Source organism: Bactrocera tryoni, chromosome 3 (genome assembly GCF_016617805.1).
Source record: "Bactrocera tryoni isolate S06 chromosome 3, CSIRO_BtryS06_freeze2, whole genome shotgun sequence".
In the NCBI taxonomy this organism is placed as follows: Eukaryota; Metazoa; Arthropoda; class Insecta; order Diptera; family Tephritidae; genus Bactrocera; species Bactrocera tryoni.
Genome location: NC_052501.1, coordinates 32,089,774 through 32,103,639, shown reverse-complemented (window position 1 = coordinate 32,103,639; position 13,866 = coordinate 32,089,774). Strand labels below are relative to the sequence as shown.

At 33.6% G+C, this 13,866-nt stretch overlaps 1 protein-coding gene across 1 annotated transcript in view; it reads left to right on the top strand.

Annotated features, from left to right (window-relative positions):
• Positions 1-278: 278 nt before the first annotated feature.
• LOC120772801 (lysosome membrane protein 2) overlaps positions 279-13,866 on the top strand; it is a 33,646-nt gene continuing 20,058 nt past the window's right edge. Inside the window, exons 1-5 of the mRNA XM_040101584.1 lie at positions 279-529; positions 5,585-5,823; positions 5,912-6,003; positions 6,059-6,286; positions 11,552-11,821. Coding sequence (XP_039957518.1) covers positions 528-529; positions 5,585-5,823; positions 5,912-6,003; positions 6,059-6,286; positions 11,552-11,821 — 831 coding nt within the window. The 5' untranslated portion in view covers positions 279-527. The remainder of the gene's footprint in view (positions 530-5,584; positions 5,824-5,911; positions 6,004-6,058; positions 6,287-11,551; positions 11,822-13,866) is intronic.

Genomic DNA, 13,866 nt, shown 5'->3' with positions numbered 1-13,866 from the left:
CGTATTTAATACTTCAAAATAAATATTACTTCCTTTTTCACCTTATCTACGAACTGAACAAGTATTCTGTTATGGGTTGGAAATATACATACGCATGTATAAAAATAAGAATGAATACTTGCACAGCCATGTATATATACATATATAGTTCATACACACTTCATTCAAACATTTGTATGTGTGTGCACAAAAATGAGCTGCGTTATCAGCTCGCTAAACTTTGGGCTTAATCTTAATCCAGTGTCATGTCTTTAGTCAGTTGTCGTTCGAATCTTAGCAGTTACTAAGCACGGTTCAAATAAGGCAAACAACTTGAAATTCTTAGTGACCTTATCTACATATTTGGTTGATATAATAATATAAAATTAATTGCATAAATAATATCTCACGTATAACTTAATAATGCTTAAAAGTCTTCAAAAGGAAGAGGGATTATTTATTAGTGAACTTTAATAGTATTCCAACCTATTAATAAAACCGATATCTGTGAAAAGCTCTTTGTATATATATTTTGCTAAAGTTAAAGTATGTAAGTAAAAGTTAACTAAAAATTATGTAAACACTTTTTAAAAGCTTATAAGTAAAATCACGAAACAGTTATATAAGGTTACGTCGTTAGCACCAAAAGAGCAAAATGTCAAAAATATTTTTATCAATAACGTCAAAAACAACTGTTTTGCTCTGGCTTGGTGTGCAATGTGTTTTTGAGTGACAACTGAATACGAATAGATTACGAAAAGACCAAAATCATCAAAAAGTAAATGAGAAAATTAGAGAAAAACATAAAAACAAATAATTTGACATTAACGATTAAAAATATTTCCGTATGATGAAGCACGTTTTCTACTAACCAAACATTATATAAATATAATTGAATCATTGAAATATATAATAACATATTAGAGTGACGCTCTTTGCGAACTCTCCCTTAAAAAAAATTATATAAACAAACATAATAACCGATTTTCTTCGTTCCGATAAATAAAAAACCGTCTTCACCCGAAAAGGATTAATATGCTATTTATATTACATATACGTAGGTTGCTATATATATTTCTGGCCTAATAATGTAAATAGGCATATTTATCAACGAAAATGTTTTTTTTTGTTTTATTTTTCTTTTTTTTAATTTTTTTTTTTGTTTTGTCGATTGCTGTTTTGTTTCGGGCTCATACGCATAGATCCATGATTCGTCACCTGTGATGATCTTACAAACAAAGCGATCGTATTTTTTCAGCATTTCTTTACACCAATCCATACGAGCCTTTTTTGAACGATTGTCAAATTGTGCGGGATCCAACGGGAACAAACCTTTTTTACTGCCAGGTGTTCATGCAATATCGAATATATGCTGGTGGGAGAAATGCATAGGCATGCCTCTATCTGAAGGTATGTTACATGACGGTCTTGCATTTAGACGACCTTCACAGAATTCGTCTTTGAGCGAGCGTCGGCCACGATTGAATTCGTTGTACCGGTTTTTCACAGTGCTATAGGATGGTGCTTCATAGCCATATAAAGATTTTAATTCATCGATGCACTCTTGTCATGATAATCCACGTCGAAAGTTGTGAAAAATGATCGCACGAAAATGTTCACGAGTTAATTCCATTTTTTGGCCGAGATGAAATTTTTTAATTCCCTGTAAATAAAACAGTTCACGATTAAATGACAAAACGTTCTGAGTGATGTTATGCTAAAAAATGTCAAACTTTCCAATGGAAATGTTAGATCGCACCTGGCAACACTTTGTGTTGCCCTAGGCCAGAATATATATAGCAGCCCTCGTATATATATATAAGTGAGAAATATTCTGGAATAATATTTTCAGTACCGAGAAAATGTTTCTACATTTTGTTTTAAACCTTCACAAAAATACGAAAATACAACAAAACTCAATAAAATCTTTAGTGTTTTGTTTTCTAATTTATTTGTAAACAAATGTTCTAATTTTGCTTGTTTCGCAACAATAAGTTGTTCATGTGCTCTTAGTACGTTAGGTTTTTATTACGTTTCTGGAAATTTGTGGATTTCCCTCCATAAGAATTGGGCCGACTCAGCGACCAAGAATGATTAAGACAATTTTTGATACTTTGTGCTGATGTCAAACATATTTAAGTGGTTCTGTATTTTTTGCATTTATGCTTGTTAAAATCCGATGCAAAAACGACTCTTTTTTTGTGGCGTTGTAGCAGCATTTCAACGTCTATTTGCTTCAATTCATATGACACCCAATTTCCTTGAGTCTGCCTTTAAGCATTTTGAAATAGCTGAGAAATACTTCCAACTCTTAATATTCAAACATTTGTCAGTTAGAGCATGTTCACCATAAACTTCCACCAACTACGATGACTTCCGACATATGTTTTCTACATATTAAAGTAAAGAAGAACAACTTTCCTCAAAAACACTTTTTCACGCACACAAGCTAAAAAACGAAAAGCGGAGTATTCTCTTGATCTTCCTAAAAAAAACTGATGAAGCCATATTAAAACTGCTTACCCGGAAGCAAAAAATAATTTTGAACTTTTAAATAAATTTAATAAGATACACAAGGTAAACACTTTCTACATAGAAGGACTACAGATGCCTATCAAAAGCACTTTCGGGTAGGAATATCTTGGTACATTTGAAAATAAGCAAACACGCCCAATTAGAGTTTTTGCAAAAAATTTCGATTATTAATGACCTAAAAGAACAAGGATTAAATGTACTGATAGCTGCCAATCGGCTTCAATGGACAACTAAAACTCTGCTCGACATGTTTTTGGTAATGTTCGATTCCATGGAGAACATAAAAAAGATTTACGAACCAAAACTATAACAAATTTAATTGTTTCCATTGAACCGGTAAAACTGCCTAAGACACAATGCAAACATTGCCAGTCATTTGGCCACACACAAAACTATTGTGTCAAACAACCAAGATGCGTTAAGTGCGCCGATAAGCATAAGCATGACATCTGAATGTTCAAAACCAGAGAAACAGCTGTACCTGTGGCGAAGCACATCCAGCCAACTATCGGGAGTGCCTTGTTGCCAAAGGATTATAAAAAAAAACAATTGGCCACAAAAATGGTGATGGTCTAGCCCAAAAGGTAGAAGGCCCTGTAGATTTCAGAACAAAAAACAATTGACCTCATCAACAAGTTCCTAAAATTATAGCTGAAACATCAAAAATCTACTTTTGCTAACGTTTAAAAAGCAAGTAATAATGATAATATATCCAATGACAGCATTTTATCACAGATCTTACAGAAACTCAGCAAACAAAACGAATTCAACTCGCTTATACAAGCTTGAAACATATCTTTTTAATACCAAAGATGTCTAAATCAATTAAAATTTGCCTATACAAGGTCTGTCGCAAAAGAAACAGAACTTATTAAATATAACTGTTTCTGGTGGCGCCACCTATTGGTGGGTATATGAAATAAAAATCTGGTGTTGATCTCTTGTTGACATTTCGTAAAAATTGTAAGACAATTGGATAACTACAATCGATGTTATCGATCAAAAAGTGACAGCAGCGTCAGCAGCTTTTGGTCATCGGTCGTAGAATGCAAAGAGTAAATATTAAATTTTGTTTTAAACTTGGGAAAACGTTTACTGAAACATTTCAAATGATGAAAAATGTTTATGGTGATCAGCGCCTATCCCGTAGTAATGTGCATGAGTGGTTTAAGCGATTCCAAGAAGGTCGTGAGGACCTCTGTGACGAGCAGAGGTCGGTCGTCTTCAGAAGTCAAAAATAAAGACAATGCTGATTTGTTTTTATGATTCCGAGGTTATTGTACACCTAGAGTTCGTCCCACCTGGGCAAACGATTAATGCTGTGTTTTACCTTGGTGCTATGAAGCGTCTTTTGTCACGCATTCGCCGTGAGGCAGGGTCCTGGCGCCAGTTGCACGATAATGCGCAGTGTCATCGGTCGACGCTTGTCACTGATTTTTTGACAAAAAAACTCCATATTAACCATTAATCACTCACCCTACTCACCTGATCAGGCACCCTGTGATTTTTACCTATTTGGAAAACTTCCTTTGCCCATGAAAGGACACTGGTTTCAGGACATTTCAGCTAGCCCAAAGGCGACGACCGATATTCTCAAGAGCATTCCGAAAAATGACCTTAAACACTCATTTGAAATGCTAATTGACCGGGCTAAACGCTGTATCGAAGCACAAGGAAACTACTTTGAATAAAAAAATATAACTTTTGAAAAATATTAATTTTTAGTTGTTTTTTTTTAACAGTCCTGTTTCTTTTGCGACAGACTTTGTAGACTTCAAATGAGTTAATCAAACATGAGAATGAAATCGAAATTGCATTGAAATCGGATAATGTTGACGTTTGTACGATATCGGAGGCACATTTTATTTCACAAACCTATTTTAAAATTAAAAACTATGAAACTTGCCATACAATTCATCCTAGCAATTGCGACCGCGGCGGAAGTGCAATATTGATTAAAAATACGATTAAAAATACGATTAAACATTTCGAGGAAGAAAAACTTGCAACTGATAACATTCAAGCTGCTACTGTGACTATTTACGGAGTTAAAAGTCAACTCTCCAATTTTTTCGTTGCATATCTTTTATTTAAATAAAAAATGAACTTATTTAAACTAGATATTAAACTTAATTAATATCTTAAAAATATAATTAATATGTAATATTCATGCAATCAAATTACAATGAATTATTAACGATAAAAATATATATTTGTAATTATAGAATATTATAAAAAATTAGCTATACTAGAAATATGAATGTGTTAATAAAATGTCAAGCTGCTGATGTTTACCAAATGTCAACTTTGCCTTCCACCTATAATATAAATATGTATAAGGAAGTTAAAATAAATTTGTTGAAAGTTGTGCAAATTATTTTTCATATAGCAAAGCATAAATTGTAGATACACAAGTACATAATTACATATGTTTTTCCTATTAATTACAATGACCATATTTATGTACAATATCGAAAGGTATTACGCAATATACTTGACTTTTTACCAGTATACCAATATTAACGCATCAGAATTTCTATGATATGAAATGATTTCTTTCTTTTTAGATTGCTTTTTTCTTTGCTTGCTTTTAATTCTATAAAACAACAGAATAAAATAATTTTTATTTAACAAACAAATATTGGCCATTTTTGATTGAAAATGTTGGTACCGTTCTCTTTTCTACTCAACATTTCCGCATAACGGTATTTTAAGATGCTTTTAATATGGATATTTTCAACTTTTTCTTGCTTTAGGGTTCTCCATTCCCCACACATTGGTTACAAACGTCACCCCTGAAATATTATGATGAACGACTTAGTGACATCAAACATGTTCTTTCCAGTCACCTATCAAACATGTTACAGACATGTTTTCAATATAATTAAATTATATTTTCTAACTAACTAAAATATTATTTTAATGAGTACAAACCAGTAAAAGATACTTCAAACTTCAGAAGAATCACCTTCAACATCTGTAAAAATCTCCTTACAACATAAAAAAGCTATCAACAAATTTCCACCATAAGCTGACTAAATTTTTATATTTCTATACTTTATAATTTCAGGCAGATAATAGATCACCAAGAAAGTCACGATATCCTCGCTAATGATGAAACCGTTAAAGAACATTTAATAAACTGTAATAACAGTCAAACGAGATCTCTAAGTAGGAAAAGTTCTTTAAATGTAAGTAGAAACTCTAGTAAAGAAAATGTAGTGCAAAAACAACATTTAGTCGCTACCGTTTTTGAACTAACTGGAATTCAAGAAAAGGAAGGGTCCAAGGAATTCGGAACGTTAATACGTAAGTTCTTAACATTGAGTAAATTCATTCAAGTTCCTAAATTTAATACTCATAAGCGTATATTAATTACTTGTGTTTCTTTCTTTAGTATTGGGCGTAATGTTGTTACTTTTCATAATAAGTATCACAGGATTTTTTATCATGTGGTTTACAGAATATTATAACGACACGATGCTTTCGGTAATGGTTACTAAAAATATTTTTGCAAAAACTTTAACGCATCTTTTAATTTCAGCAAATAATTTTAAAAAATGATTCCGAAAGCACAAGAAATTGGATGAATCCAAATCCAAAATATGACACTCTACTTAAAGTACACATATTCAACTACACAAACATTGACAAATATTTCGCTGGAGTCGACGATAAAATTAAAGTTGAGGACATTGGTCCACTAACATATAAGGAACATACAACAAAAGTAAACGTTTCGTTTAATAAAAATTACACTGTAACATTTAGGGTAAGTTCGCATATATTTTATTAACAGTTTCTGAAATTTTAAATATGAATTATTATACATTTCAACAGATTTAATGGAATTAATCATTAAATAGGTCAAATTGCAACATAAATACATATATATTTTAGTGCTTTGATATGAAATATGTATATGAAGAATATTTATAAATTATATCCATAGCCGTTTGCGCATTGTGGGGCATATGCGAATCTGTAAGCGTACATTTACTAATACATTGAAATTAGCATCATTTTTCTCATTAAACACTGAAAATGTTCAATTCAGCTATTTTCGACCCCCTAAATGTTAATGTTGGTGAAATTCGCTAATAATATGTTGTGTGTATGAACCTGATCTATAATACACGTTCTCTGTGTTGCTACAGAACGGTTATATACATCAAACACATGAACGGCCTCAAGTGTTAGGTAGCATCTGCCAAATACAAAAATACCTGTCCTTATGGGCACCGTTATTTAGACAATACTGTAACTTCACGGCTGCAGCTCTTGCAGTTGTCGCTGTCGCTAAATTAAAACAATAAAAATACCGCAAGACTTTTTTGACAACCCATTATTATTGTCGTCGGCAAAAGACATTAGGCAGCTTTAGTGTTGCTACAAATATATATTTATTTGCAATCCATCAATTGACAATCAGCAATTTTTTTAAATACATTAATAGTGACAGGATTCATTGTTCTCCATTGAGACTAATCAATATATTCTTAAATTATTTTATTTACTTAAGCTTCTCAAAACTACTTAAAATCTATATGGAAGATCCAAAATGTGAGTTCGTTTTAAGCGCCTAACATCCACACTGTTGTCTAATAAATTTATTGCCAGTAAGTTTTCATGATTAGACAAATGTAAATTTATTCAAAGCTCTTACAAGTCTAACACCATTTTACCAAACGAAGCAAATAAATCGACCAATTTATTTGTTTTTTTCACGCAAAATTTCTCGAACAAAATATTTAAATTTCATTCAAATGAAAAGTTTCAGAATGGCACAACGAAGTTCTGTACATCATCTGTTTGATATATCGCTGCCAATTAACATTGTTGATAGAAAGCAATTCTTTAGCTTCTGCTATTTTCGACCCCCTAAATATTGGTGAAACTCCGCTAATAATATGCTGTCCGTATGAACATGCTCTATAACACACGTTCTCTGTGTTGCTACAGAACGGTTATATATGTACATCAAACACATGAATGGCCTCAAGTGTTAGGGCAGCATCTGTCAAATATACCCGTTCTTATGGGCACCGTTATTGATGAAAGCAATTCTTTAGCGTATTTTTAGTTTTTATTATTGTCGTCGGCAAAAGACATTAGGCAGCTTTAGTGTTGCTACAAATATATGTATGAAAAGTAAATTTATTCAAAGCTCTTACAAGTCTAACACCATTTTACCAAACGAAGCAAATAAACCGACCTATTTACTTGTTTTTTGCACACAAAATTTCTCGAACAAAATATTTAAATTTCATTTAAATGAAAAGTTTCAGAATGGCACAACGAAGTTCTGTACATCACCTGTTTGATATATTGCTGCCAATTAACATTGTTGATAGAAAGCAATTCTTTAGCTTTATTAAATGTCCAGTAGCTTTAAAAAAGATAAGAGTTCCAAAATACTAGCCATATTACTTATATGTACTTATATTGAAATAGTTTTCTAAGAATTAAAGCAATGTTTCGAAACTGAAAGCTATTCTGATTAATTCGCCTATTTATATAAACACAAATATAGAAATTATAAAACCCAAAATTTCACATAAAATAATGTTTCTTCCCATCTAATTAATTATCTACAATGTAGATATATGTAGGTGATTCCATTGGAAGATTGTCAAATTCGATTCACTGAAAGACGTTAGGCTAAAACTTAGAAAGTGCACAAATTAAAATGCAAAACGTAATTGGGTACACAGAACTGCCGTAGGGAGTGGTATCTTTGGTTTAAAAGCAAAAAAAGGTGGAGTCCCCACCCTCTAATATGTTTAATCTGCAGATCTTACCCTAGTACTATACCCCTCGAACTATACCCGGATCCCGCCCTCTAACAAGTTTAATGAACATATCTCCTAAACTACTTAAGCTACAACAACCAAATTTGCTAAGAGAAATCTTATAAGAACTTCTACCGATAGTGTGAAAATGGATGAAAACGGGGGATAACCCCGCTCACTCCCCATATAACGGTACTGTTAAAAACTCCTAAAAGCGTGACAAATCAATAACTAAATAATCTAGAGACATTAAATTTTACCACCGAGAGCTTGAATATGAAGCAAAATGTAGTAATACCATTAAGTGAGTCAATGACCATTAATACATGTAAGAATAATAAAAATGAATTTTTACGCAATATTTTTTAATATAAAGTTTTTGAAAAACTTGAATTTTCTTGGCTTTGATCCTTGCAAAATGGCAAAAGTATAAAATGGTCGGTTACACCCGGACCTACTCATTCCCGTCTAATTTGGATTTATTTTTTATCCCAAGAAATCAACTTCATTTTTTGCAAATACCTATTTATTTAGTTGGTTTTCCTTATTCGCATTTTCTAGGCATTTCATTTTATTCTCATATGTTGACAATGTCATTTAGTTCACTGTGAAATGCTAATGGAGGATTTTAATATCGAAAGCTATTACCCTAAAAAAAATTGGAATTTTTCATTCTTTACGGATAATAAATTATGTGGCGATTTCTATCTTCTTATTATTCCTTTAGCAAAAAGTTCTTCCATTTGGCGTCTTTTAATGGTTATTGTCCAGATATCATACTATTTAACGACAGTAGTTTAGGTGTCGTCGAGATTGGCAAAAATGTTTGCACTTAATAAGATTATTTGCTTTACTTTTTGCAGCGAAATGTTCTAAATTCGGATATCGTAATATTCTTGGGGATGTGAATTAATTTGATTAGTTGCGCTTTAATTGCTAAATAAGAAATCTCACAATAAATTTCATTCGGGAATTTTTGATGCCAGTTAGTAAAAAGGCTTCATTGTACTTTATTTGGAGGATGAACTGGTCTTGTGGAGAGTGTTTGTTTCGGTGAACAATTGTTTTGGATGGTGACAAGTCTATGATATTTTGGTAATTAACTTGTGCTGAATGTAATGAAGTGTCCAACACCGTCATAATATCCCAATAATTTTGCGTGTTACTATAATTATTACGGGGAACGGTAGTTCATTGAGCTCCGTAAGCGGGTGGATGCATATTGGCAGCTGATTTATGTAGGAAAGTTAGAATATGTAAGCTTGGGATAAAAAGATCTGTTGTTACTAAATTTGTTACTACAACGAGGATGGGGGTGTTACTTGGTGTAGTTCGTGGCGATGACTGATTGTTTTAATTATGTGTATATGACTTAAAAAAAAAACAGAACAAATGGTTTTTTCGGCAGAATCAATTTATTTTATTCAAAATAGTGTCCTTCTGCTTCAATACAGCTTTTTGCACGGTCCAAAAGCATGCCGAACGAGTGTTTTAGCTCGTTTTAGCATTTTTCCAAAAATGAAGAGTCTCACGGTAGCATATCAGGTGAATGCGGGGTGTGGTTAATGGTTAAAATGTGGTTTTTGGTCAAATAAACCTCTTTAATGATGTCCTTCGAATGTTGGATTCAGAGCAATTTTTGGTCGTCAGTCAATTTGTGCGGAACAAACCGTGCACACACTTTTCGTGAGCCCAAATGTTCGGTCAAAATGCGATAAATCGATGTTTTGGAGATCTTCAATTCCATTTCCCTGAATTTCAATTATCATTTCGGCTGAGTTTTGATGAATTCACGCACAGTTTCAATGGAATTTCCGGTGATCTCTGATTTTGATTAGCCCAAATGTTGATCGCCATTTATGTCCTCACGACCACTTTGAAAACGTTGAAACCACTCGTGCACTCTGCTACGGGATAGGCAATCATCGCCATAAACTTGTTTCATCAGTTGAAATGTTTCGGTAAAAGTTTTATCAATTTTAAAACAAAATTTAATGTTGGCTTTCTGTTCGAAGCTCATTTTCGCACCGATAACACAAACATACTGACACCTAAAATGCAATAATTTCACTTTCAATCTATGAAATGTCATTATATTCTCACTAGACAATCGATAAAGATAAAGATGGCGCCACCAGGGGGCGCTAGATTCAAAAAGTCGTGATTACTTTGGAAAACATCTTGTAATGTGATTGTTCTGAAGAACATATTGTGCAACTCTTGGTGTAGAGCATGAGGGAAGGTTGCCGATTCGGGAATGCTGATAATAAAGTGTAAATCGCCGTTCTATCCTCTAATAATTGTGCTGAGAATTGTATCCCTTTATGAGTTATTCATTCTCATTAGATCATGACAAATGTCGCCGAATATTTTGTGTTTCACCGTGAGTAAAAAAGGAAAGTATTTTGGGGTATTCTTAAGCCCATCATACGTTTTGACAATTCAATCTACACTCTTTCTCAGAGAGCTATCTGTTCTGGTCATCTAGAATATTCCCAAAGACATTTTACCATATCTGAAATTTTATCTAATTTGTTTGTATTGTGCGCATTTAGCGTTAGTGTGTTTACTAAACTCGTAAAAATGTGGGGTACTCATTTTCTCTAATACTTCTTTATAAATAATGGGTTGTCAAAAAAGTCTTGCGGTATTTTTATTGATTTTTTTTTATTGAAACTGAAATGAATTTTTGATGACTCATGCCTAGCTCTTGACCGATCCTACGGCTGCTACTATGCCGGTCTCTTTCGACCAATTCAGCGATTTTATCGCAATTTTCGACGACAGGCCTTCCGAAGCGTGGCGCATTTTCGACCACCTCTACACCAGAAGGAAAACGTTGAAACCATCGTTGTACGGTGGAAATAGAAACCGTATCGGGTCCATAAACTGCACAAATTTTATTGGCGGCTTGAGATGCATTTTTGCCTTTATCGTAGTAGTACTGTAAAATATGCCGTATTTTCTCTTTAATTTGCTTCATGTTTGCGACGCTATAACTCACGAACGACTTAAAAGAAACGACAATCAATCAAACACGTGTTAGCGCGTGAAATGAGCTTTCCAAATAGGTATAGCATGACCCGATGCGACGAATAAAACTAGAACTACGCGCTTTCAGCGCCAACTAGCGAAAATATCGCAAGACTTTTTTGACAACCTAATATGTATTTTTCAACTTTAACACTGGTATTATTATATGCACCTTGTTATTATATTTTTTATTTCTTATTTGTGATATCTAGGATCATAGAACTTACCAGTTTCTACCCGAGAAATCTAACTGTGAAGAACGCGATATATTTGTGCTTCCTAACGTGCCCCTAATAAGCGCTTCTACTAAAATTGAAAAAATTAACATTTTCAAGAAAATTATGGCCATAAATTTAATTAATGCATATGACGAAGGTGCATTTAAGACTCTTACGGCACATGAATTTTTGTGGGGATACCGTGATCGAATTGTATCACTGGATATTGGAACCGGGTCAACTCACTTCGGCTTATTAATGAATGTAAGTACATCTAACTACAGTAAATTCAATATTTATGCAACATATAAATTCTGACAACTTAGATGTATATAGTCTGTCTAGCAAACTCATACTGACTTTATCAATGTTAAAATAAAGTACTTTAAACACATTGATTTGTAAATCCACTAACCCTCGGATAGTTGCACTTTAAAAAGTCGTGACTTAAAAAAAATCATTTAAATTTAACCATGTTCTCTGGAATAGTGCACTGAGGTTTCTTAGGATTAGAATTTCCTTTATCTTCCTTCTAAAAAAATAATCGACGAACATGTTGCTACAATTAACATGTATAATTGCATGATTTGTTGCTATAGCTTTCAGAGTTGATCACCTTACAAGACAACATATGCTTTCTTACGTTTTACTTGAGTACGAAATCATGTGCACATGTCCTTTAGAAATTTTAAAAATTTTCCACAGAGACACACACGTTTTAAAAAAATTGACAAATTTTAGTTTTTTGCACTGAAAAACAAGACAAATCATACAAAATTTACTATAAATCTTAGACCCTAGTGAAGTGACCCAACGCAACAACAACTTTTCCCATAAAAGTTAGTCATCTGATACGTCTCTTAAAAAACACTTGCCACGGAGTCTGTAGCACCCAGAAGGGGAAGTCGGAGACCATAAGTAGATAGGTAGTGTGGCTGTCTAACGACACCTTTCGGAGGCTCACTAAGAGATTAAAGTCTCCTTACTCCATTGCTTCCACTCTGAGCCACCCGTGCTGTTGCGGAGTTCATCCGTACGAAAAGTTTCATCTGTGTAACCTCCGAAACGTCGTTAAGAAACCTTCGACCAACAGATGGGATTTAACCTATACAAATCGATTCATATACAAGATGTTTTATTTTTTATCTTTATCTACCTCTTGAAAATTTCTACAGTAGTCATTATATGGTGTTTCTGGTCTGCTGGAATATCTGATATTTAGACAGTGACCTATTAGCACTTTCCATGTTCCATTCATGCCACTTTGGCTGTTTGTTGAGCTAGTCCGGGATTGACTCAACCGAGGCTCAGCTATACTTATAATGGTTTGCCGATTAAATGTCTACAAGTAGCCAGAGGTACATATATAAATTCGCTCTTTTCCGGAGTCTACTTGTTGGTTACTGCCTATTCTTGCTAGTTCATCTGCTTCACAGTTACCAGAGCAGTTCACTATGACTTGGAACCCATTGCAGGTTTATCGTGAAATAGGACACATGTTTATCCCTGAGCCCTTGTCCACCTCGCTCGCTTTCCCACTTTTTTCTGAAAGAGAAAGCGATATTATGAATCAAATTTAAATTAAATTTTAAAAGAATTCGAAAATTCGTGATATTAGGTAGAAGCGGTATCATAGAATGCATCTTGTTACTTTTGACTAATAAGGATAATTCTCTCAGACTTGCGCTGTCCGTTGTTTACGGAACAAGTCTGTTGGCAATGACGATTAGTGCCTGACTTGGCGTTGTTCTAAGCGCTCCAGTAATGCATATACAAGCTGAATGGAATGTATACAAAGCTTCCATTCATCTTACCGCATATTTCTTTTCCGTTAATGGCCACCTTAACAATATATCGTAAGTCATAATCAGCGTTACAACTCCTGTACGAAGCCAATGAGTCACCCGAAGCTTTAATCCCTATTTAAGACTCGCCATCCTTTTACAGGTGCTAAGTGATTTAGCTGCTTTTCTTAGACTAGCGTCTAAATTTGGCTTCCATGACATCTTCTTTGTCCCAAATAGCCTTATCTCCCGTTGTTAGGTTGATACCATTTAATAATGACGACATAACTTCCGGAGTTCTGCGTTTCCTAGAGAATATTAATAGCTCTGTTTTGCTAGCTTATAAGTTTAGTCCGCACGATATATGTCATTTAATATCGTTTGCATAATGATAGCGAGAGTATTCGTGAATTTCCTCTTACCGAAATCGACGCATCATCAGCGTAAGACACAAGATGAACCCTCATACTTTTATGGATCTAACAACATTATATTCATTAAGATTCAGAGAAGTCTAGATAACAC